Source organism: Antechinus flavipes, chromosome 1 (genome assembly GCF_016432865.1).
Source record: "Antechinus flavipes isolate AdamAnt ecotype Samford, QLD, Australia chromosome 1, AdamAnt_v2, whole genome shotgun sequence".
NCBI classification, from domain to species: domain Eukaryota; kingdom Metazoa; phylum Chordata; class Mammalia; order Dasyuromorphia; family Dasyuridae; genus Antechinus; species Antechinus flavipes.
The window spans coordinates 429,500,752-429,528,214 of NC_067398.1; the positions used below are offsets into that span (position 1 = coordinate 429,500,752).

The 27,463-nt window shown below is 34.9% G+C and overlaps 1 protein-coding gene across 1 annotated transcript in view; it reads left to right on the plus strand.

Annotated features, from left to right (window-relative positions):
* PHLPP1 (PH domain and leucine rich repeat protein phosphatase 1) overlaps positions 1–27,463 on the plus strand; it is a 296,309-nt gene that overhangs the window by 235,991 nt on the left and 32,855 nt on the right. The window contains exons 11-12 of the mRNA XM_051969911.1: positions 10,365–10,565; positions 13,928–14,090. Coding sequence (XP_051825871.1) covers positions 10,365–10,565; positions 13,928–14,090 — 364 coding nt within the window. The remainder of the gene's footprint in view (positions 1–10,364; positions 10,566–13,927; positions 14,091–27,463) is intronic.

Genomic DNA, 27,463 nt, shown 5'->3' on the forward strand with positions numbered 1-27,463 from the left:
TTCCCTGCTATAATAGCAAGTCTGAGTATGGTCTTTCTCAATTGCTTGATTCTCTAAAATATTAAGACCTTCAGGTGGTATCCTTTGAATAATTCTGCTCTGCCTTGAAAGCAGAAAAGAAATTGGCTTGTTCTTTAGCCAACTAGATAGCCAAGCTATTTATGTCTTTTTGACTTTTAATGATAACTCTCTCCTAAAGATAGATCAGATCAGTATTTCACACTGTTTTTAAGGTAGAACATTTGACTTATGATTTTGCTGCCCTTGTTTAGCTTTGATGTTGTTTTATTTTAAGTTGCATTTCAGTAATACTCAAACTATAAAGACAGATGCATGAAATGTGATGGGCCATATGTTCCTGAGGATTTGGCTGTGAGTTTGTATCTTTTGATCAGGCTAGGATTTAGTTCTATTGGCTGAACTGGGAAATAGTCCAATCTGGATCATATTGGCATGGATCGCTCTCTTTCCCTCTCCCATTCACTTGATAGTGAGGATTTTCTTGACTGAAAGTAAAACCAGAGGGACTTTCAGTTAATCAGTTCAGTTTTTACTGGCAGATGCTGCTAGGAAAATAGATAATTCCTAAGAGTCACTAGAGTGTGTCAGGACCGACAGGGGCACTGCCGACCTTCTGCTTCAAACCTGCATTCTGGGAAGTGACTGGCCTCCTGTCCATTCTGCATCTTAACTTTCTTTTGATGGCTGAGTCCTTTCTTCTGGTGAAGTCAATTCAACTTAATAGGATGGTTTGGTTGACCAAATAAAAAGGAACAATGTGGCGGGGGGAAGGAGGGAATGGGAGCTATAGATATATAGAAATATACATAGTTATAACACTTGCCCAGAAATTCCTTTAATTATTATCTTTTTGTAGAGTGAATTAAAAACATACTTTAATCTTCTATACAGAAAAATTAATATATACTAACCTAGATAATAATACATAGTTAATTTATATAATTAGATTCTATATGTTAATCGGATATTAACTTGTATATATAGCTAATGTAGTCTGTGTCTTTATATATAATCTATAGTTAATGTCCTCTATGTTATAATCTATAGATTTATGGATATATATCCAAAGATAGATTAAAAACAGACTATTTTATCTATACCTATACATATAAATGTATAGGTGTAGATTTTATATATAATGTGTGTGTGTGTATGTGTATGTGTAGGTATAGATTATATATATATGTATAGGTATAGATAAAATAGTCTGTTTTTAATCCCCTCATTACAAAAATAGGATTAATATGTTTGACATTTCTGGGGAAATGATATATCAATATAGATATCTGTATATCTACATAGAAATATCAATACATGAGTATTTTTATCTTTTTACCATAAGTATAGAATTTAAAGGTATGAAAATGTGTGGAAATGGGTTATGATTAAATAGATATGTAAAAATGTGATTTTCTCTCCTCACCACAAGGATAGGATTTGAAAGCATTTCTGGGAAATTTTGTAAATGCATGCACGTACCCCCTTCCCCCTACAAATGCAACAGGGCTATTGTGGGTAGGATTTTTTAGTTAGAGAGCATATAAAAATGTAGGGGGAGGGAATCCTCTGTTTACCCATTTCTATGTATTGGAATAATTTCTCGCCACTGTTAACTAGACTGATGCTGATTGAGAGGAAGCCAGCCAGTATTGGAGGACACAGGAGGAGCATGAGAAAACAAAAGCCTAATTCCTTTCCTCCTCTAGACTGGGGCTTCATAAACTTTTTTCATTCATGATCCCTTTTTGCTTGAGAAATTTTTACATGACCATGGGTATACACACACACGCACACACATAGATAGATAGATAGATATAGATATAGATATTGATATAGATAAATAAAATATGTTGCAGAAAGTTAATAAAGCCTGTGAAAGTAGAAGAGTCGAGATTTGGCAACTCACGAGGCAAATGAATGAAGCACTGTGTATTCATAATGAGCTCCTAGACTCCTATACCTTCCCATTCTTTTTCATATGGTTGGATAGTTGAACCTTCCCCAACTGGTACTGTGAAGTTGATTTTTTTTTTTAATCCTAATATAATGTGCTACACAAAGTCCCTTGTCTTTCAAGATCTTTAAGAATAATAAGGTCATATATGTAAAAGTAGAAGGTGCCTTAGAGGCCATTTCTTCCAATGAATTCATTTTGCAGATGTGGAAACAGTCCTAGAAAGGTTAAAATTTGCCAAGGATTATATTATATTGCCCAGGGAGAGATCATCAGAGATAGGATTTGAATCCAGGTCCTTTGTCACTTTGTCACTAAAGCTTTTCCTGTTCACATTGACAGATTAAATATTTCTCCCACTTTTGTCATCTGAAAACTTGATAAGTGTAGCATCAGTCTAAATAATAAAGGAACTAGGCGATATTTAGTCTGTAGAAAAGAAGATTTAAAGAGAAGATATGGTTATAAATTTAGAATTGGAAGGGACTTTAGATATCAGGTAATATTATTCTTCATTTTACAGATGAGGAAATAGAACTTCAGAGGTTAAGTGACTTTTTTGAGGTCACAAGGACAGCTAAGTGATGCAGTGGTTAGAGTGCTGGGAGTCAGGAAAATTCATCTTCCCGAATTCAAATTTGACTTTGGATACTTAATAGCTGTGTGGCCCTGGGCCACTTAATCCTTCTTGCCTCAATTTCCTTATCTGTAAAATGAGCTGGAGAGGGAAATGGCAAACCATTCCAGCATCTGTGCAAGGGAACCCCAAAAGGGCCACAGAATTGGACATGACTAAAACAACTGGACAAAGAATGTAGCTAGTGACAGTTATCTCTGAATTTTTAAATTATCTTTACATCTAATTGACATCAGAGAGCAGAACTAGAAATAATGGGGTAAAAATGTACAAAGAAACAAGTTTCTACACAATATAAAATAAAAATCTCCTAGCAATTAGAACTGTCCCTAAGAGAAGTAAGTTCTTAAAGATGTAGTTAGTTCCTTCTCACTTTGAAAAAAGACTCAACACACTTTTGTAAGTATGTTCTAGAGGAGATATTTATTGAGGTACAGGTCAGAGTTGATTTGCTATATCTTCCTTAATGTTGAAATTTTCTTAATCGGTTCACTTGCAAATTGAAGTTCTAAACTTCCTAAAACTTTCAGGTATCAGAACAAATATTAGGCTTGCCCCTACCCAGGTTCTTTGGAGAAGGCAAATTGAATTATTTCTTTTGAGAGAAAAGAAATTTGAAGATTTCTGAGCTGTTTCCTACCCAGTAATTTAATTCTTCTGCTTTGAAATAATGCATAGAATTCAGAGAGCTACAAGGACAGAATTTTAAAGCCAGAAAGAATTTTAGAGAACATCTTTTGTAAGGGTCCTTAGCATTTTTTGTGACTCTCTGGGTAGTCTGATAAATCCTAGAGGCCCCTTCTTAGAATACTAGGTTTAAATTATTAAAATACATAGGATTAGATAGGTAACCAATTATATAGAAATATTTTTATCCAAATTGTTTTAAAAACTAAGTTTACAGATCCCAGTTTAAGAAACCCTGAATGCTAAATACTTTGCTTTACATATGAACAAATCTGAAACCCAATTACAATTTGACTTTGGAGCATAAAAGACATCACCAAGGACATATATAATTGGAAAGGGAGGTGAGCTATTAGGGACTAAGAGTGAGGATCACAGGAGAGTCTGCATGTTATTCTAGTATCCATAAAATAATTGAAGGAAGTAAGCATATTGGATAAATTATCTTATGGAAGGACATTAGAATGTGAGCCTGCTGAGGGCAGAGACTATTTTTACCTTTTTTTTATATCCCCAGTGCTTATTTAGCATCATGACTGCACATAATAGATTCTTTAAGTTTTTATTGACTTCTGATGATGTATGGGAGAATCAGATAATATCATAATTATAGCTAGCATTAAGATTTATAAGGTGCTTTGTATATGTTAACCTTTTTTGAGCCTCACCACAACCTTGTGAGGCAAGTGCTAATAATATCTCCTTCTTACAGATGAGGAAACTTGAGTGAAAGAGACTAAGTGACTTAGTAAGTATATGTCTTCTTGACTCCCAGCACTCTTGTCCACTGGGTCATCTAACTCCCCCCATGAGAATGTGAAGACATAAGTTGTTTCTATTTGTAATAAGGAAGTAATTTGTGGATCCATTGAAATAACAGGGAGATGAACTAAAGCAGTTAACTCAAACTATAGTCTAGGGTTAACTCTCCCAGATACCCCCTCACAGCCCTAGCCCCCTGTTTCCTTAAATTTATCCCTTAAGAGATGTGAACTCTTTTTAAGAGAATGGGAACTTCTTCAGGCAGAGCTTGTCATTTTTATCATTGTGTTCCCAAGGCTTAGCACAGCGTGGTACACACAGGAAGAACTTAAGTTCATATGTGCATGTGTGCAAGCATGTGAAAATTTTCAGGTTTTGTTATTTTGATATTTCTTGTCTTTAAAATTTTGATGTATAATCTATCTATTATATCCTCTTATTCCCATAAGGTAGAAGTAGTGTGAACATAGTAGTCTATCAGAGCCAAAATATAGGATTAGTCATTTTTTTTGAGTCATGTCTGACTCTTTGTGACCCCTTTGGAGATTTTCTTGGCAAAAAGCTTGGAACATTTCCTTCTCCAGCTCATTTTACAAATGAGGAAACTGAGGCAAACAGGGTTAAGTGATTTTTCAAAACCAGTCAGGTAGCAGATATCTGAGCTTTGATTTCTTCTTAGCTAATTAGTCTTCTTGACTCCAGGCCTAGCGTTTTATCCACTTTGCCACCTAGCTGACTCCTATGGGACCATCTTAGAAATAGAGTAAGACATGACATTGACAACATTCTCATCTTTATAGGATGTTTGATAACCATGATGTTTATATGTCAGTTCAATTTGGTAAAATGTTAAACCAAATTCTGTTGTTTCATTTTCCACTGTTGGTGGTGGAAAAAGTAGACAAGACTCTAATGCCAGTAAAGTAAAGGACAAGATTTAGCCTTGAGATTTTAAAATGAGCAAGAGTGGTAAACTACTTAAGGAAAATCTCGATGAGTCAGAACAGATGAACAGAATGTGCCAAGGAAGAAGAATACAGCAACTCAGAAAGCAGGAAATGGATTTGTCTCTTTGCTGTTGTTGCTGGATATTTTCCAAATGCTTGAGGGCAGGAACTGTGTCTATGTGTTTGCTGAGTGTAAGAAATGTCACTTTTTGCTAAACAGATTTTTTGGAGGTGGGTATCATGAGATTTATGAAGTTATTTACATGTGGTATACACTGGCCTTAATAGTACATAAATGATACACTGAGTTGACCTGAGGCATTAGTACTGTAAAACTTCTTCAGAGGGGAAAAAACAAAAAAGAAATGTAACTTTTTTAAAACTATATATAATAATGGGGGGAAAAGAACATTACATAAGGCTTTTTGTTAGTAAGAATCCAACACCACTAATTTCAAAATTACCAGAGATTTTTATGGTAGCCCTCAGTAAATATTTTATAGTGATGATGTAAAGCTTGTGAAATCACAGTATTATACTTGACTTGCTTAAACAAATTTTCTTCTTTTGTAACTTTTTAAGGCCTAGTTTAATTTTGATTAATTGATATGGGATTCTGTATAGATACTCTAGTTTTTCAAAGTTAGAAGCACCCTATCATTTTGGTCCTTACCAGCATTGGTATGCTGGAATGGGGCTGTTTTTTCCTTTTGGCTTAGTTTACAAGTTATCTTTAAGGTTTTGTATCTAATTTTAGTAAAAATGGGGTAATCTGATGTGATTGGGGCACAGTTCTTGTCACATGAAGCAGTTTTAAAATAATGTTTCCAATAGCCATTGTGCAGAAGGTCCTAGAGTTATGGATAATGAATGAATTGAATCCACGATATACTTCAAAGAAGGCTTGAAGGACTTGTTGGGGTGACTTGAGGAGAAAGGAAGTCTGTGTGAATCAGGGGTTCAGATGAAGTTTAACAAAGGAATGTTAGCTTCATACCAAAAGAGAGTTCAAAAGTGACTTGTTTATTCTAGTTATGTGATATGATACTTAGACTATTAAATCTACACAGTTTGTCTGTTACCAAAAGTGGGGGAAGGCATTTTGTGCTTCCAAGAGGATGGATAATATTGGGGTTTTTAAAAACATTGTAATCATTTCTCTCTTTCAGGCCAATGGTATGCTCTTTTGACTATTAACAAGAGTAGTGATTAAGACAGGCTTATTCTTTTCAAATGGAGTCCTCTAGAACTGGCTGACCAAAAGCTAGCTAACCTAGTTTCACTTCCTGGAGGGGGCTCTCCCTCCCTTCCATTTTTCATGAAGAGAATACTTTAGTTATATAATTGTAGTGGACAAGTATCAACATGAGAGGACTATAAATCTTTTTTTTTTTTCCAAAAAAATTGCATTTTTCATCCAGAAGCTGTGAAATATTTGTAAATTTTTTTAGTAGTCTGCTAGGAAGAGATCTTTTTGTCAATGTTGCATTGTTTCCCAAATATCCTTCATTTTGTAAATTATTATTTTTTTTCCTTTTTAAATTTCCTTTTTAAAATTTGGGGAAAGGAAATAAGCCTTTTTTAAAGCACTTACTCTGTCAGTCAAGATGCTTTACTCTAATGTTCTTCTCTAAAATATATTGTTCTCTGGGAGCAGGTTTCTTGGGGGGCTTCTGGAGGCAGCCTTAGTTTGAGTTCAGAATGAAACTGAATCACCCCAAATGCAGCAGTTAAAGTCCAAATCCTTGATGGTCTTCTTCAAAGTCTTGTCTCTTTTCCTGGGGCCCGGTTAGTTTTCTTAGAGGCCTATCTCTCTCCTTGGTTCTGAGAACTTGAGCTCTGGCTTCTGAATCTCCTCAACTTCCAAAGGTTTATTCTTGAGCCTCAAGCCACAACAAAGGTGGATGATGGAATAAATCTGTCTTCTCCCCAAAAGCTTCTAGTTGAATTCTGTTCTAGTGGGCTTGTCTTTTAGTGAGCTTGTCCTCTTTGGCCCTGAGAGCTCCTCCTTATATATGTTCTGTTAAAGGTGTGAATTTTGTGGAATTATAGTAAGTACTAAGTACATGTAAATTAGAAAATCATTATCTCATCCACTGATTTGGCACCTTGTGAGAATCCTAACACTTTACAGATATTATCTTATTGAATTCTCACAATCCTCTGAGAAGTAGGTGCTTTTATTATGTTCATTTTACTATTGAAGAGACTGAGGCAGACAGGTTAACTGACTTATCCAGGATCACAATAGCTAATAAGTGTCTGAAGTCAGATTTGTACTCAGGTTTTCCTGATGCCAGGGCCAGTGCTCTATCAACTATTCTGTGTAGCTGTCTAAAATAATTATGTTTACATAAATCTGATTACATCGAAATCAGTTTATCTTAAAGCAATTGTTTCATAGATTTGCCTTCTACACAGTTAGTTCCAGTCCCATGATGTTTCAGAGTGCTTCAAATTTAGGAGAAAAACAAAAGGTTTATTATTTAGTTCTCAGTTGTTCTTGGTTCTTAGTTTTTCATTAGTAAGTAGCATGGGAATCAAAAGAAAATTATATGTGTTCAATCTTTAGGAAAATGGAATGCTGAAATTAATCTCATTTCTCTTTGAGGCCAATTTTAGAATTTGTATCAATGCAAGTTTGTTTTTTCCACCATAGTATACACTAACCATAATAATTTCCCATGGTTTTTTAATTGTCTGTGTAGCCTTTTCAGGCCTCCTTATTTTTTTTTCTCTTAAGTCACTATTAGGAATTGTTCTATTTTGGGAGAGCTGCTTTTTCCCTAAATATGGTTCATGATACAGTGGAAAGAACTCTAGACTTGGAGTCTGAAGGCTTAAATTCAAATCTTGCCTCTTCCCATTTTACTATCTGTATTTATACAACTTCAGGTGTATCATGTTTCCTTTCTGTTCCTCAGCTCTCTCCTGAAGGTTTGGAATGGAAAACTTGTAAGATCACTTCTCATTGTAAATCCGCTAGTGCTATAAGGCAAAAGCAAGCCTATATGGGAATTTTTACTATGAACTTTTCACAAAATAAATATTTATGTATTGTGAAGAGTAGAATTCTTTGGCATTAAAACTAATATATTTCAAAAAAGTGATATTAAGATAGCCTTCTTTGTGTATTTCCAATGTGTGTTTTTTTTTTAAGGCTCCCACCTGCTTTATCTGATTCTGGTCTTTCTGCTTGTAAATATCCCCTTTTTTTCCATCATTGACCAAAGTGAGGTTTGTACCAAATCCATTCAACATTTTGCATCTGTCTATGTGGCTGACAAGAAGTTTTTCCCAAAGATGTGACTACTTTTAAGATGATCTAGGAAGGGGTATTATAATAGCCATAATTTTGATCTTTATTTCAGTCTGTCAGGAAACAGATCTATCAGGAAATAAAATGACAGCCAACAAAATTTAAAATTGATTTCTTTTCTGTTAAGATATTCAGTGAATGTATGTGAATAGAGATTGTAATGAATGAACAGCAGAATTGTTGTATTCTGATGATTCTGTTATAGGGTTATCTATTATCTATTCTTTATTATGCCCCAAGTTTTATTTAAAATAAGCAAATTCCTAACTTACTACTTCAGTTCCATTCTTGAGAAGATTAGATGGAAGAATAGAGAGGTAAAATGGTCTTTTACACTAACTGTTAATTTAATTAAGACTTATTTCAGCAAGTAGCTTCTGTAACAAGTTACAGTGGAACCTCAAAATGTTTCATAAATGAAATAACCATTTTTAATAGATGCATCATAAAAAACAATAGAAAATAATAATTACCTTTAATGGCAGCATCCTTAACTCATAAGATGGGGTTGATTTCCCATTTTGGAGATGGATCTTTCAAGCTAAAAAATGATTTCATTGTCTTTTTCTAATCTTCCTTCCAGAATAAAACATTAATTGAAAATACTTACTTGAAAATAAGGACAAGATAAAATGTCTAAAATGTCTGTGTTTGTAAATCTAAGGGAGTACTTTTTACAACATTTAAATGTATAGATTTTTGTTTTTTTCAAGCACTATACCTCATTTGACATTTGCAACTATAGGCAAATGTTAGAATTTAGTTCAGCAGACTTTTTTAGGGAAAAAAAATATTTTGTTGGGCTCCCTTAATACCAGAAAGGAGTGAAGAGTGGAAGGCAGAAGGAGGCTACTTGCAGTAATTTGGCTTTAAATTGTTCTTTTGGAATGGAAATTTAATTCATAACTGATTTTATACCCAATAGCTATCTGGGGGAAAAAAAAAAGCAATTTTAATCCATAGTATTTTGCCTCTAAAATTTTTATCATATCCCAGTGCCTTGCAAATAAAGTTTACTTTTTTCTTAGCCTAGTATTCAGTCCCATTTATAAAACAGCACCCACTCAGCCTTATCTCAACTTATTTCCTTGTACCAAAATCGTGTAAGGTCCTTAAGTTCCCTCCCTCCCCACTCTTTTGTGCCTATGTGCCCATGCTTTACCCTGTGCTTGTAATGAAATGTTGCTCTCTTTTTACCCCATCAAATCTCTAGGATAAAATGTTATCAGCCTTTCATGACTCGGCTCAACTGCAACTATTCCACCAAACTATACCTACACCTGAACTCCCTTCTTTGAGCACTGTTTTTATTCTTTCTTTATGTTCTCTACTGTCTACTTTGAATTAAATTGATTTGTGAGTCAATATAATGTGTTTCAGCTCCCTTAAGAGTTTATAAGATCCTTCTGGATAGGACTAGGTCTTTGCCTTGCCAGCTGCACAATGCCTTGTGAATGGGAGGTACCCAGTTAGCGAAGAGGATGAGCAACAGCAATAATACACCTTTGTATAGTGTTTTGTGGTTTATGAAAAATTTCATTCTTGGGAAATCTGTGACATGACAAGCATAAAGATTAGTATCTTGGTTTGGTAGTTGCAGAAACTGAAGTGCAAGAAAGATGAATGACTTACTCAGGATCGCACAGCTGATATTAGAATAGGAAATCAGGGCCACAAGTAAATGAAAGCACCAAATGCTAAGTACTTTTATGACTGTAATTAACAAAAGAAAATAATTGCAAAAAAGTTTTTAAAAAGCTTTTTTCTGGTTAGAAATCTTCAGAGAGCCTTTTTTTTAAAGTATATAATATAGCTTTAGTTCTTCCTTTGACTATTCCCATTTTCCCATTTGGAACTTTTTCTCTTGACAAAATGGTGATTTCTTCAAGGTTTGGATTATTTAAGTGTCATAAACAAAAAATGTTGATAGTGAGAAAGGATTTTAGAAATCAGATGGTTTAGCCCCTTCCTTTGTTAAGATGAGATTAAATAACTTTGAGAGGTGTTGATTAACACGGGAATTTCTATATTTTGCAGCTTGAGATTCTTAAATGCGTCTGCCAACAAGCTGGAAACTATTCCTCCAGCCACGCTTTCAGAAGAGACAAGTAGCATCTTGCAGGAGCTGTACTTGACTAACAACCACCTCACTGACAAATGTGTGCCCTTGTTAATAGGGCATCCTCACTTGAAGATTCTGCATATGGCCTATAATCGGCTTCAGAGTTTTCCAGCAAGGTACAGGAAGACTTTCAAATTGTTCCTTTAATTACCCTTTTTTAAAGTATAATCAATCCTAGAAAGTAGGAATGAGTAAAAACAAAGATGTACGTTTAAAAAAGAAAACAACAACTATGTTTCTGTCTTCAAATCATTTAAATTTGGTCATCACCTTTGCTTTATATAATGACTTTATGCAAATTATGTGATTGTGCTCCTCTAACAAGGTTGATCAAAGCATAATTAGTTCTCAACACAACACATTGAAATTTGGAGGAGGGAGTTCTAATGCTAGTTCTCTACATTGATGAAAACACATCCGGAATTTCCTCCCAAAAAAACAGTCAGGCAATAACAACAGATCTGTGATTAGATAAATCACATTCTGATTTTGTTTACGTTTCATCAGCTGAGTCTATTAGTATCCTTCTTACTATTAATATACTTCTGAGAATGAGTCTATAAATCAGGAACATAAAGACTATTACATAGCTGCTACACCTGTATTTATTTCACAAAGTCATAGAATAGTGTCTAATTCACAGATAGGAATGACCTTATTTGTCACAATTCAAATAATTTGTGCTAACTACTAGAAACACAGGTTTGATATTTATGGCTCTTTTGCATTTAAATGCAATAGTATTACATTAACATTTTTTGAAAGTTTTAATAACTATGTACACATACTGAATCTTATATGAATGATTTTACTTTGTATCTTCCTATCAGAACATATTCATTAAACATGTTTGGACCTTGCACACACACATAAAAGAAGCATACCTTGTATTTAATTGCAGCATTTAAATTGTGTCAGAATTAAAATTGTACCTGGGTTTCTATGTTCTACTGCCATTGAAGTTGTTTTATCCTTGTTAAATATTATATTGTTTTTTATGATATTGCCAATCATTAAGTATTGTTGATCATGATTTTTTTTTCACATTGTACCTCAATCTCCTTACTCTTCTAATAGAATACTATCTTAAAGTCATAAAATCATACAATGGCAAAAAAAGAGATGTAAAAGGATCACAGTGTCATCCCTTTGCCTTCACACTAATGAATTGCTAAGCCTTCAGGACAAATCTGTTCTCTTGGTGAAAATCTCTATTGTGTTAGAGACTTATAACTCATTCAATATCTTTAGTTCTAGAGGAATCTTCATTTTCACTAGTTGATGTTCTCCTTATACCATTTCTGATCACCTCTACAACTTAAGTTTCATGAGTTGGTCTTGCTGAAAAAAGCCATGGTCTGGTGGTGAGTCCTCTGGTAATGAACTTACCTAGAAGAGTCCTTAAATGGTCACCTGTTGAATCTGTACCTGGAATCTTTCTGTACAAACTGCAAAAGTCACATGCTGACCACAGAGAGACCTAAAAAAGTAAAATGTTAACCCATTACTCATATTTAAATTACTCTAACTGTGAAGGAATTCCTTTTTGAGCCCAATTGAGATTTCTCATGCTTTTTATCTGTTTTGTCTTTTTTCAGAGGTGAAGAGTACCTGAGTATCAGCTTTCTCTCTCTCTTTCTCACACACACACACACACACACACACATCTCTATCTCTATCTAAAAATATATATACTCTATATACTTTCAAAATCTTTAGCTAAAGAGCCTATTTCCTTAGCTTTTCTCCTCACTGGACCTATTTTCCAGGACCTTTATAATTTTCACCATCCTTCTAAGAGTTTTGTAATGCACAGTGTAATATGATTTCCAAGCCCTTACATCTAGTATATATTCTCTTTAATATGTCCTAGTAGCAGAGTGGCTTTATGAAAAGATCTGGATTAACATTGTTTACAAATCTGTGACTCAATACGGTTTAGTAATGCGAATTCCATAGGAGAAATGTTCGGTGACCAATGACATATTATCTTCCAGAAATAGTTAAATAACTTTATATTTGGAATAAAAAGGAAAAAGATATTGTGGCAGTGAAAAGACAATTAGAAGTTTTCCTGCTGACTCTTTTAATCACTTAGTGTGTTGTAAGAAATCAATAAATGTGAATAAGTAAAAACCTTAAATTAATTAACATAAATAACATTATTGTAATTATCAGAGAACCTAGAAAAGGGAATACAAAGCTATCTTTGAAGTTAGGAAAGTCTGAGTTCAGCTACTGCTGCTGACACATATTGACTGTGTAATTCTTAGCAAATCTCTTGACCTCTTTGTACTCTGGACAACTCTAAACCCAAGTTGTAGAGAAGGTATCAGTCTGCATTGGTAGAGGGAGTTTTCCCCCCTTTTCCCACATCATTGAGAAATGGAGGAGGAGTGAAGGGAAAGATGGAGAACAGTGTTGGGGGAATATGTGTTTCTCTACATGGAGGTATGGAAATGAATGTTAGATGGATCCTACCTTGGAGGCCACAGAATTACTCTGTAACAGAACAAAATATTGGTAGATAGGATGGAATTATATCTGAATGAACGAAGACATATATTAAAAATAACTTCTCATTTGTCCAGGCTAGAGACACTGGAATATTTCTCCATTTTTGTATGAAAGTATAGATTGTCTCTCAAATACTTTGATATGAAGACTGTCCTGTACCAACTATGAGGCAGAGACTTTAACTACACAGTCTCTCCAGATGCTCCATATCCTACCTCCAACCCTTACTAACTGAGTCATTTAACTTTTCTCTATGTCTTAGTTCCCTCATCTGTAAAATGACAGAGATTTAATAACCTCTAAGGCCTTCCAGCTTTAAAGATGATCTCTGATCTGTATTCCATCAGTCTCACAGAAATCCATTTCAAAAGGAGTCTTTTAAGAACAAAAACATCTTTTAATAAGATATTTTGTAAAATACCAGGCATGTATCCAGTATTATATAAAATACTTATTCTCTTTCCTCCTCTTTAAGCATATTCCCCCTTTTCTTCTCTTTCTTGAAGTGGCTGAGAAATCATACTTTCTGTTAGAGTCTTTCAAATAATCTAGACGGGCTACTATTGGTTTCATTGCAAAGGATTTTCCTGAAAGTCAAAACTTTAGCACTGAAATAAATAAATATGCTTGCTCCTGCAAAAGATATTTCTGATCTGACCTTTACTCAACCTGTGCTAAAAGCACTTTGCGAATGTTAAATGAAATGCTCATTATTATTTTTAAACATAACTATGTAAAAAATATAAGTACATATATATTTAAATATTAGTAATGACAAGGGAAAACTTTAGTTTTATATTTTGTAATCCTTTCCATTATGAAGTAGCTTTCTAAAAAGACAATAAATTAGTCTAATTCCTTTTTTATTCTTATTAGTAATGTTATTTTTCAGATAAATTGAATTATAATTGTTATATGATTTCTCTCCCTTTCCCGATCCCCATGATTTTCACCTACATAGTAAAATGGCCAAACTGGAGGAACTGGAAGAAATTGATATCAGTGGGAACAAATTGAAAGCCATTCCAACCACTATCATGAATTGTCGGCGAATGCATACTGTGATCGCTCACTCTAACTGCATTGAAGTCTTCCCTGAAGTCATGCAACTAACAGAAATCAAGGTATGCCTTCTGGTCCCTTAAATGATAGATTTCAGGGACAGCTAGGTGGCACAGTGGATAGGAGCACCAGCTTCTGAAGTCAGGAGGACCTGAGTTCAAATTTGATCTCAGACACTTAACATTTCCTGTGATCCTGGGCAAGTCACTTAACCCCATTGCCTCAACAAAAAGCAAAAACAAAACAAACAAACAAACAAACCCCAAATAAATAAACAAAACAAACACAAATAAATAAATAGATGGTAGATTTCAAGAAATGAAAAATGAATTTTTTTTCTCATTCATCCATTACATGTGTTTTGAAATTTGGTTTCTTTGATTTATTTTGAATGAAGAAAAATTATATAGCTCTCTATGGTTGTAACTAATATGGAAAGAACACTGGATTAAAAGTTGGGAGAACTGGTTTAAACTCTAGATTTTCTATGATTTGAGGCAAATTATTTAGCTAAGTGTGTTGATTTCTCCATTTGTAAACTAAGATAATAGCTACGTGTGTTTTGAAATTTGGTTTCTTTGATTTATTTTGAATGAAGAAAAATTATATAGCTCTCTATGGTTGTAGCTAATATGGAAAGAACACTGGATTAAAAGTTGGGAGAACTGGTTTAAACTCTGGCTTTTCTATGATTTGAGGCAAATTATTTAGTCAAGTGTGTTGATTTCTCCATTTGTAAACTAAGATAATAGCTACTCTTAAAGTCATTATAAAAATCAAGTAAGATAGTAAATATTAAAATATTTTGAAAAGCAAGTATTTATCATTCTAAAGGAGGCTCTCCATCACAGAAGGACATATATATTTGTTGAAGTGTATAATGATCTCCTGGTTCTGCTCATTTCACTCAGCATCAGTTCATGTAAGTCTCTCCAAGCCTCTCTGTATTCATCCTGCTGGTCATTTCTTACAGAACAATAATATTCCATAACATTCATATACCACAGTTTACCCAACCATTCTCCAATTGATGGGCATCCATTCATTTTCCAGTTTCTAGCCACAGGGCTGCCACAAACATTTTGGCACATACAGGTCTCTTTCCCTTCTTTAGTATTTCTTTGGCATATAAGCCCAGAAGTAACACTGCTGGATCAAAGGGTATGCACAGTTTGATAACTTTTTGGGTAGAATTCCAAGTTGCTCTCCAGAATGGTTGGATTCGTTCACAATTCCACCAACAATGCATCAGTGACCCAGTTTTCCCACATCCCCTCCAACATTCATCATTATTTTTTCATGTCATCTTAGCCAATATACAGGTGTGTAATGGTATCTCAGAGTTGTCTTAATTTGCATTTCACTGATCAATAGTGATTTGGAACTTTTATTATTTGTTTAAAGAACATCCTCAGTTTAATTATATAAATATTCTATTATGTATGATTTTTTTTAAATTAGGAGGGAAAAGGATTTTCCCATAAAAAAGTTCTATATGGTAGAGTTTAATAATACTGATTTTTAAAATAAATATCATTATTGCATTTATATAAAAGTCTCTTATGAAACTTTAAAAATTCATTTTCAGCAGCTACAAAATGACCACTTAATACAAGCCTCTGATATGGAACAACTGTTCTTGGCTGAAACTTGGCAAAGCTCAGGAAATTGAGGCTTGCAGCAAATGGTTTTCCCTCTCTGACACAGGAAGGAACCTGACAACTAAGCTTTTCAGGGATTCTTTAGCTGTCCATCATTCCATGTGACTATTGAACTCTATATCTTAAAGCAATTGTTATACTGATATTTATGGGCTGTCCAAGAGGATACCAAACACAGAAATGAAAAAGAAGTTTCAAGATTAACCTGTTTTTTAGACATTGTTACCTTGGCTCACCTTTAACATTATAGCTACAGTTACTTTTTGTTCATATTTTAATAAATAGGCTTTTTTTTTTTTAAGGAACTTCATTAGAAAATATATCCAGTAAATCTTTACAGTTTTTTTTAGACCTGACTTTATTTGGAAAAGCTTGAAACCTGACAATTTGTAAATTCCTTAGGGCCATATTCCTCTCAGCCTCTTGTCCTCAATATCTCCCCTGGCTTTCCCATTATGTGCTTTCCGGTTTTTTCCTAGTTCATTTCAAATTATGCTGCTTATGATAGTAGATGTAGAGCTGGAAGAAACCTAAAAGGTCATCTAGGCCCAGCTCTTCATTTTATAGATGAAACAAGTGACTAATTGAATGGAGGACTTTATTTTAAAAATATCTAAATTGGCATTGTAATAGCTCTTCTTTTAAACTGATGGTATTTTTAAAGTAACAAGTACAGGCATGGCTATTTAGATCATTCAGAGAGAAATTATTTGTGAAAACTAGTTCCTGGATCTCAAGGAGTCCTTTTCAAATACCAGATATGCTTATGAGAGATTGCCTTATAAACTATGCTCTAAAAGCCTGTTTGTATTTTGTTTTTGTTTTTATTGTAAGAAAAATGGATTCCTTTCTTCCTACATTGGCTTTTGCAGACCAGCACAGCATTTGTCTTAGGTGAGAGTCTCACCTCTCTGCTCAGGCCCTTTTGGAAACTCCTGAATGAAAGGGGCCCTCCCTGTATTATAATTAAATCTCAGTTACTGTGTCAAGGAGAGAACTGATCTTGGTATATATAAATTTGTGTCTAAGCCTTGTCCTGAATTTATTTTCTCCATGAATTGTATTTAGCAGATGAGTAGCCATGGATAACAGAACAGCATCAAGGTCTGTGCTTCAAAAAAAGAAAAAAAATTAAATTATAATCAACAATGGCCACCTCTATGCCTTTTGAAGTATTGCTTTTATAGTAAAATTCAGACTTTCCAGTACCAAGATTCTTAATTATTGCTGCCAAAATACTAACGTGTCCTAGTTCTGTTTGGGTTATAAATGTAGTTTAAGCAACAGAAAGAAATGGGTGGCTTGTATAGTAGACAAAATCTCTTATTTAAACTTCAAGAGCACATTCACAACTTTAAAAATGCAGTGTCTCTGGCTTTATTATTTAATTGCAGGATTCTGTAGTACTGTTTAACATGTTCAAGCTCCTCAAAAGACATTTCTCTTTCTTATTCTTCTGTTATTCTTACTACCTGCTTTCCGTAACAGAACAGATCCATCTCCAGGAGGGGCCTGAATTCAGAATCTTAGGGTATAGCTAGGGCAGAAAGGAAAGATTTCTCTGCTTGGGCTGCCCTTACCTCTTAAGAACAGTGGCCATAGAGGAAGCTGAAGGTCATTTAGAACTGAATACCTTTTGTTTTTTCTTTGAAGTAGGATGAAAAAGGAGATCTGAGTCATAAACACACAGACAAAAGACATGATTGTAAAAGGTGTTAATTCATGGGAAATAGGGTAATAGACAGAGTAGAAGGAGCCCCCTTTTGTGGAAGCTTCTGTGATGAGAGTTGCAGGTCAATCAAGGTATCAGTTTCACTGAAGACCTAGCTCAATCAATAATAATGACAACAAAACTTCACATTTCTTTAAGTTCTTAAAGTTTGAAAAACACTTTCTCATGATATAACCGTGAGACAGATATACCTGATTTGCAGATGAGTAAACTGAGGCTCTGAAGGCCTGAATGGCTTGCTGCATTTGCCTAACTAATAACTGCCTGAGATTGGATTAATAGCCAGGTCCCCAAATTCTTTTAAGTCCAACACTATCTGCACTGCTCCCAGCTTCCTTTGTAAAGTTAATTCACTTCAGTATTATTCGGATAGGTGTTTGCCTCTCATGTGCTTGCCATGTGCAAGGCATTTTGCAACAGGAATGGAATATGAAGGCTCTGACCTCAGGAAATTTAGTCTAATAAAGTGCTCAATTCTTGGTGCAAAATCACAACACATTTACAAATAAATCTTATGCTCGACAATGTGATAGGGATAAATGAAAGATAAGAGTATTTGAACTGCCCCTTAAAGGAAAAAAGTTCCAGAGACAGAGATACAGTGAGTCATATCCATTGGAGATGGCTGTTCCGAATGAAATGAATGCCACAGACACTAATCTCCTAATTATAAGGCACTATCCTGTGGCATGTTCTGGTAATGCAGATGCAACGAAGAATTATAAAAATCTCCTTGATCTCCAGATCTCTATAGGAGGAGACTGGAAAGTAACTATTAGTAAAGTTTATTTGGAATTCGTAGTGTTCCAAATGAAATAGAAATGTGTCCCCAACTTGTCACAAGGGGTTAGAATATTGTACTTAGAGGTAGGAAGATTTGGATTTAAATACGCCCTCTGATACTTACTAATTAATTCTATGGCTATAGTCACTTAACACATCTATGATTAGAAAGGACAATAATACCTGTGAGAAGCCACATGGCTTTTTTTGAATAGAGAGCTATCCTCATAATCAGGCAGAACTAGGCTTTATAAGTCCTGCTTTGGCACATATTTGCCTATGACCCTGGTCCAAGCAAATCACCTCTTCATTCCCCTGGAAATTAAGTTATTGGACAGTTGCCATTGAGGAAAAGAGCAGAGAGAGAGGGAATTTTCCTCACTCTGTAGCTGCCTACACTAATGAAATCACAGATCTAAATAAATTTAATAGCTAAAGTGGCCTCAGAGAACCCAGGAAGACTGGCCTCAAGTGTCATCTCTGACATCTGCTGATTGTGGAACTCTGAGCAATTCATTGAACTTTTTAGTACCCAAGCTGCTTTTTAAAAGTATAAATTGTACAGTTCACTTGTTTGTTTCCATTAGTGGTGGAAAGTTTCTTCACCGGGCATTTCTTAACTCTAAAAGCTAAAGTCCAGTGCACAAAAGAAAGTTACTTGTAAAAGGCTCAGGATACGGTGGGGAAGTAACTTGGTTCTGGCTAGTCCCTAGCCACTGTGTTCTCTACCTCTTCATAGGAAGACTTTAAAGAGCAAAAATCTTGAGCTGTAGTCTCCTTCCACTTATCTAATCTTTGATTAAAACGATTGGGTCAAAAGACTTTTATTATTTCCTACATGGTATGTGCTAAATATGATTAAAAATAGTTGTGGTACTTGCTTAACTTACATCCAATTGCTTGCTGTCTTAGAGAGGAGAGAGAGAAATTTGGAGCACAAGGATTTTGCAAAGATTAATTATTTAAAATTATCGTTGCATGTATTTGGAAAAAATAAAGTAGTATCAGAATAGTTGTCAACAGTCAACAAAATAATTGATACAACATATTTGAAGTTATGTGTAACAACTGCTCTAACACCCTGGACACCCCAGAATCAGCCAGAGTCAGGATAAGCCAAAGTCCTTAATCTTTATTCTCAGTCTTTAGATGCAGGATTGAACAGGATGGAAGCAGAATCTCCGCGACCACCTTCTCCCTCTTCTACTGCCAAAGAGTGACCCTCGCTGTTCATACTCCACCCCCTACTCCCTCCTACAATCCTCTATATACCAATCATTGAGCCAGCATGGATAATGGAAAGAACCATTTTCTTAGTATATGCCCATAGAGTAGTATCCAACCAATAGTTAGCCTCAAGCGCTCAGCAGTCCCGACCTCAGTGCATCAACCCAGTAGTTTCAGCCCTCTACAGTTAGGAGATCTGCAAATTCAGTATATGTATTTTTGTAAAATAAGACACTTTTAAAATCAAAATTCCTAAATTATAAGGGAACATATTCTGCTAGTGAGGTACAAGTAGATAAATCTGGTCCTAAGAAATGATGTTTATGCCTCACTTTATACCATAGATGTGTTGATGAAAAATGGCATGTGAGAGGAATATTTTTAAAGCAAGTCATTTTTAGCTCACTAGGTAAGTTCACTACCTCAAAGAATCCTAAAGTCAGTCCTTTGATTTTTTTCTTTCTCATTTTTAAATTGCTTTGTATTTTGTTATTATTTAATATTTTCCTCAGTTACATTTAAAACAGTTTTTTATTTGTTTTTTAAAACTTGAGTTCCAGATTCTCTCCCTTATGCCCATCCCTAACTCCCATTAAGAAACCACATAGGAAGTGATAAAAAATATTTCCATAAAAGTTTTGTTTTTAAAGAAAATATTGTTTTTGTTGTTGTTTTTTTCTGAGTGCATCTTGCTCATCATTTCCTATAACACAATAATAATATTCCATAACAATCACATACCACAATTTATTCCCCAATTGATGAGCATCCCTTTGATATCAAATTTTTTACTCTGAGAGTTGCTACAAATATTTTTGTACATATAGGTCCTTTAGCTTTTTAAAAATCCCTTTTGGCATTAATTCTTGGTACAGGTATTATTAGGTCAAAGGAGATGCAAAAATTTATAGCCCTTGGGCATAGGTCTTTTGATCATTTATCAATTGGGGCATAGTTCTTATTTTTTATTAATTTGACTCAGTTCCCTCTATGTTTGAGAAATAAAACCTTATCAGAGAAATTGGCTTCAAAATTCTTTTTACAATTACTATTACTAACTTGTATGTCCTCCCCTCCCCTCCATTTATTCTATTTTTTTCTTTCCTTTCACCCTGCTCATCCTCAAAAGTGTTTTGCTACTGACTATTATGCCCTCTCTTTTATCACTCTCCCTCCTTCCCATATCCTGTTCCCTTCCTATTTTTCTGTAAGATAGATTTCTAAACTCATATTGTGTATGTATTTCCTTTTTGAGCCAATTCTGATGAGAGTAAGCTTCACTCATTCCCCTTCTCGTCCTCCTCTTCCTCTCTACCATAAAAGCATTTTCTTCCCTCTTTTTTATGGCAGATAATTTATACTATTCCACTTTTCTCTTTCACTTTCTTATAGTACATTTCTCTTTCCTTTCTTAACTTCATTTTTTTTTAGATATTATACCTTCATACTCAATTCATACTTGTGCCCTCTATATATATATTCTTTCAAACTGTCATAAAGTTCTAATGAGTTACAAGCTATCATCTTTCCATATAGGAATGTAAACAGATAAACCTTATTAAGTCCCTTATTATATTATTTCCTGATTACTTCCCAGTGCTTCTCCTGAGTCCTCTATTTGAAAAGTCAGATTTTCTATTCAGCTCTGGTCTTTCATCACAAATGTTTGAAAATCCTCCATTTCATTGAATAGTCACCTTTTCCTCTGAAGAATTATACTCAGTTTTGCTGGGTAGGTGATTCTTGGTTATAATTCTACTTCTACGCTCTCTGGAATATAATATTCTAAACCTTCTGGTTCTTTAATGTAAAAACTGCTAAATATTGTGTTATCTTGATTCTGGCTCCACTATACTTGAATTGTTTCTTTCTAGATGCTTGCAATCTTTTCTCCTTGACCTGAGAGTTCTGGAATTTGGCTGTAATATTCCCAGGGAGTTTTCATTCTTTCAGGAGGTAATTGGTGGATTCTTTCAATTTCAACTTTATCCTCTGTTTCTAGAATATCAAAGCAGTTTTCCTTGATAATTTCTTGAAAGATTATATCCAGGATCTTTTTTTTTTTAATCCTGACTTTGAAGTAGATTAATAATTTTTAAATTATCTCTCCTGGATCTGTTTTCCAGGTCAGTTGTTTTTCCAGTAAGATAGTTCACTTTTTTTTTTTTTTTTTGGTTGTGCTTTGTTATATTTTGATTTCTCATAAAGTCATTAACTTCCATTTGCTCAATTCTAATTTTTAAGGAATTATTTTTCTCAGTCAGCTTTTGTACCTCCTTTCCCAATTGGCCAATTTTGCTTTTTAAGGTATCCTCATTACTTTTTGTATTTCCTTTTGCATTTCTCTCAGTTCTTTTCCTGATTTTTCCTTTATCTCTTTTACTTGAATTTTCAAAATCTCTTTTGAGCTCTTCCATGGCCTGAGCCCCCGATTCTTATTTTATTATTATTTTTTTTTTGGAGGCTTTGGATGTAGGAGCTTTGATATCTTCCTAGTGTGTTTTCATCTTCCTTGTCACCAGAGTAGCTTTTTGTAGTCAGAAACTTTTTTGTTTTCTGCTCTGTTTTCCTAGCCTGTTACTTGGCTTTTAACTCTTTGTTAGAGTGGGGCTCTGTTTTCAGTGTGAAGAGTGTACTGTCCCAAGCTTCAGGGAGTTTATGCAGCAGCTTTCAGAAATCCTTCTAGGAACCTGACCACAGGCCCTCTTTTCTGTTCTGAATTGTTGGGAGTGTTCCCTCTGCCCCACTGTAACTGTAAGATTTAGTGTGCCACAGTGGTGCATCCTGCTTTGCTGACCCTAGAGCTGGGGCTGAGGCCGGGCCTTTACTCGGGTTGCCCATTGGGCTCCCATCCTGGTACCACAGGCCTTTCCTGCTGACCTGTCAAGTCCTCTTTGGTGTCTCTGGACTGAGAGATCTGGAAGCCACCAGAATTGCTGCCAATTCTGGGGATGGTACTGTGCTGGCTCAGCCTGCACCAGGAATGTATATTGACCTCCTAGCCTGGTGCCACAGGCCTTTTCTGCTGACCTTCATAGTTGCCTTTGGCTGGATGATGTTCTACTCTGTTTTTTGAAACAGAGCTGTTTTGTGAGTTGCTCTAAAATTTGTTTAGAGTCATTATTTAATAAAGGAATTGGGAGAGGTTGGGAGAGTTCCTCCCTTTACTTCCATCATTTTGGCTCAAGTCAGTCCTTTTATAAAGTGAAAAATCTTAATGTAATATGTAATCAGTGGCTTCCATTTGATTACCCAATAGTGAAGATTTTTCACTTCTGTTGTTTTAAAGATTATGTTTTTAAAATCTACTTGAAGAGTATGATGTAAAGGAAAGGAAAATGTGGTTTATAAACAATTAAAGGCTCTTCCATCACAACATTATGTTCATGCAGATTAAGATTCATTTGAATTTTTAACAATTATGAAGGAATATTGACAAAAAAAATAGGACTCCATCTTTTTGCCTTGTGAATGACTCATTATAAATTCAATACAAGTCAAGAATATAATATGACAACCAGAAAATCTAATTTTGTACTAATCACTAAAATGGAAATGAGTCCAGGACCAGGGAGAAAACAGTACCACTCTAACTATTAAGACCATATTTGAAGCATCATGTTCAGGTTATACTAAATAGTGTCTCAAGAAAAGGGAGCCAGAGTCGTGAAGGGCCTCAAGTTCAGGCCTTGGAGGATTGGGTGAAGCAATTGGTGACATTTAGTTTGGAGAAGAGAAGATTTAGGAGGAATGTCATCATTGTTGTTTCAGTCATATCCAACTCTTTGTGATCCCATTGGGGTTTTCTTGGTAAAATACTAGAGCAATTTGCCATTTCCTTCTGAGACAAACAGTGTTAAATGACTTGTTTAGGGTCCTATAGCCAGTAAGTATCTGAGGCTGGATTTGAACTGAGGAAGCTTTCTATTTGTCCATTATTTTACCTTGCTACTCAGAGTGATAGTTACTTTCATGAATTTGAAGGACCGTCATGTGGAATAGAGAGGGATTTTTTCTTTTCTACTTTGCTCCAGAAAGCAGAACTAATAAGCAAAAGAGAAAATGCAGAGAGTCAAAGATTTTATGGAAGGAAGGATTTTGTAACAAACAGAGTTGTCTAAAATTGGAATGAGTTTCATAAAATTGTGGTGGCTTCCCCTTTGCAGGAACTCTTTTAAACAAAGATGGGAAGGTCACTTATTGACTGTTTTGCCTTTTTATCCTTGTCTTGGATATGTGTATCTACATCTGTGTATATATATTTTGGACAAATATACATACACACATATACATATGTGCCAGCCTTCAAACACCTCCCAGTTTTTCAATTTGCTCATTTCCTTCACCCCTCTTCAACTGCTCATAGAGATAATCATGTTCTCAGTGTTGTCATCATCCACAAAAGCTCTACTTCCATGTTTAGGAACTCAGAAATCCCCTTATCCGATCCCAATCTGTTGTTATTCCTCCTCTCCTCCTGCCTTGCACTCATAAGCTCTGTTCTGTGTCCACACCATCACCTGCAGTACTTTACCCTCTTTGTTCTTTCCTTGGCTATTCCTCCTGTCCTGGCTGCACCCTCCTCCCCTATCTTCACCTCATAGTGAGCCAGGTCCTGCTCAGCTCTGTGCTGTTCTTGCCCTTTCATCCAGCCAGTCTTACCCTGTGAAGTCTCAGCCTAGGATACTCTCTTCTGCCTTTCTTTTTACTCATGTGCTGCTGAATAAAGCTGGAGAAAGTCATGAAGTTCTGTTGATGGGTTGCTCTACTTCTCGCCCCCACTCTTCCCTATCTGGTCTGTTGTTGAGGCCTGTCAGTTTATTTTACCTTTATAACACTTCAGGAGTGTTCTTCTGTTGTTCTGTTACCATAGCCTGCTAGGCTGGCTCCCTGCATCAAGTTTCTTCCCTCTCCAGTCTGTCTTCCCTTCTGCTATTGAATTAATACACAGGTTTCTAAAATACAGGTTTGACCACAACCTTTACTCAGTTTTAAAGCTCTTATTAGCCTTTACCACTCATCCCCCACATTTTCTAGCTTAGAATTCTCTGCCTTCTTGCTTCCTTCTTTTTCCTTAATTCTAGGGCCTCCCACTCTGTTAATTCCTTCAAATTTGTCCTGTTTTTTTTTTTTTCCAATTTTGTATGTAATTGATTTTATATTGTTTCTCCTATGAAGCTGTGAGCTTTTTGAGAGCAGGGATTGCCTTTTTATCTTTCTTTTTTTGTATTCCCAACTGGGTCATGCATTGGAAGAGTGCTTAGACTGAAGTCAGAAAGATTTGGGTTCAGATTCAGCCTCAGTCACTTATTAATTTTATGACCCTAGACAAGTCATTTAACTTGTGCTTCAGTTTTCTCAACTATAAAATTGGAATAACAATAGCCAACTATCTTTTCCTGGTGGTTTTAAAGATCAAATGAGATATCTGTAAAGCACTTAGCATGATGCCTGGCACATAGTAGGTACTTATATATAATAATATGCATAATAAAATTTTATGTATAAATTATTATTATTTTATGTCAGAGCATTTGGGTTTAAATATTGAGTCAGCATCATACTAGGTCTATAACACTAGCCAAATCTCTCTGGGCCTGAGTTTCCTTTCTTGTAAATTAGACTAGATAACATTTCAGGTTCATTCTAGCACCTAATCTATGACACTGTGGCCTGCCTTTCTAGTTCTGCTTTATATTATCCCCCTCCATGCATTCTATGCTTCCATTCACACTGGACTTACTATTCCCAGAGCTTCACCTCTCCCTGGAATGTGTCTCTTCCTCATCTCTGCCTTTTAGATTTTTTCCTAGATATTCTTCCTTCCCTGTGTTGACTATTTACTGTTTCCTTTTGCCAACAGCAAGGTTTCCTATAAGGAAAAAATTCCATATAGGGATTTGTTTCTTCTGAATCCAAAGTAAAAGTTAATAGCTTCTAGCCCAAAAAGAACAAAAATTTGTTCCTTTCTGAATCACGGCTTGGTTGTATAGAATAAGAATTGTCTTAAAAGTAGAAAGAAATTCAGTCAGAAGTTAAATTATGGATTATAGTCATTGCCATACATGAACCACTGTGGTGCTGGATAACTAGAGGGAACTAGATAATCTTTGAGTGCAGTGTCTGGGAAAAATTAAGAAGTAGTTAAAAAATTCCAGATGAGATTTCAAGACTGATTAAATCCCAGGCAGATGCATAGTACCCAGAACATTAGAAAACCTGCTGTGACAGTTTTGGGGATGAAGTATAGGAGAAACTAAACTAAACAAAAAAAAAATTTCTAACACTAGGAAAATATATCAGAACAAAGTAAAATATTGCAACTTTTGTGGTACAGTTGTAAGTGGTTATACACAACCGTTTCTTTGAAATATTTGACATTTTTTGCATAAGCAGCTTGAGTTCATGTTAATTATTACAGTGCCATTATCTAATACACTGCCATTATCTAAACATGTTAAGAGTCAGCAGGGGTAAGTTTTGATATGAACCATGAATCATTTCACAACCATGAATGATCTTATTTTTGTGGGAGTTGGATTATTTTGGTTTTGGCACTTGTGCCAGAAGTTTGTTTTATAGAAAGTTAGTTATTGGCAGAAGTATCGTTGGGTGGGGTTGTAGCAGGCAGAGGGGAGGGAAGACAGGTTTTCTCTGCTAGCCAAGATTCATCCAAAATCAGCATTAGATACTTCCTAAACCATGTTTCTTTTTTTAAACTGTTTCTATTTTAAAGAAATCTCAATACAATGAAGCAGTGTTATGTAATGGAAAGAAGGCTAGAATAGAAGTCTGAAAACCTGCATTTGACTCTTCATGCTACCATTTACTAGTTGTATGACCTGGGTTGAGTCTTTTCAACTCTTTAGGCCTCAGTTTCCTCATCTGCAAAATAAAGGTATTGAGCTACATTACCTAGGATCTTATAATTTTGAATATCAGAGATGGAAATAATAACAGGGTACTGAATTTTTCTGAAAGCATTTACTGAGCCCAAATGTGCAAGACACTAGAGGAAAAAGTCTACCATTTACAAACTGATTGACTTTAGACAAATCTCCTAGCCTGTTGTTGTTGTTATTCATTCTTTCTTTCTTTCTTTCTTTCTTTCTTTCTTTCTTTCTTTCTTTCTTTCTTTCTTTCTTTCTTTCTTTCTTTCTTTCTTTCTTTCTTTCCTTTCCTTTCCTTTCCTTTCCTTCTTTCCTTCTTTCTTTCCTTCTTTCTTTCCTTCTTTCTTTCTTTCCTTCTTTCTTTCTTTCTTCTTTCTTTCTTTCTTTCTTTCCTTCTTTCTTTCTTTCTTTCTTTCTTTCTTTCTTTCTTTCTTTCTTTCTTTCTTTCTTTCTTTCTTTCTTTCTTTCTTTCTTTCCTTCTTTCTTTCCTTCTTTCTTTCCTTCTTTCTTTCCTTCTTTCTTTCTTTCCTTCTTTCTTTCCTTCTTTCTTTCTTCTTTCTTTCTTTCCTTCTTTCTTTCCTTCCTTCTTTCTTTCCTTCTTTCCTTCTTTCCTTCTTTCTTTCCTTCTTTCTTCTTTCCTTCTTTCTTTCTTTCTTTCTTTCCTTCTTTCCTTCTTTCTTTCCTTCTTTCCTTCTTTCTTTCCTTCTTTCCTTCTTTCCTTCTTTCCTTCTTTCTTTCTTTCTTTCTTTCTTTCTTTCTTTCTTTCCTTCTTTCTTTCCTTCTTTCTTTCCTTCTTTCTTTCCTTCTTTCTTTCTTTCTTTCTTTCTTTCTTTCTTTCTTTCTTTCTTTCCTTCTTTCTTTCCTTCTTTCCTTCTTTCTTTCTTTCTTTCTTTCTTTCTTTCTTTCTTTCTTTCTTTCTTTCTTTCTTTCTTTCTTTCTTTCTTTCCTTTCTTTCTTTCCTTCTTTCTTTCTGTCTGTCTGTCTGTCTTTCTTTCTTTCTTTCTTTCTTTGTTTCTTTCTTTCTGTCTTTCTGTCTTTCAAAATTTTAGCTCCAAAACGATTTTATGAGTGCAAGACAAAGCCTCTGTCATCAGGAAACTTTGAGTCACTATATCCAGAAAGGTGCAATGAACAGAGCACTG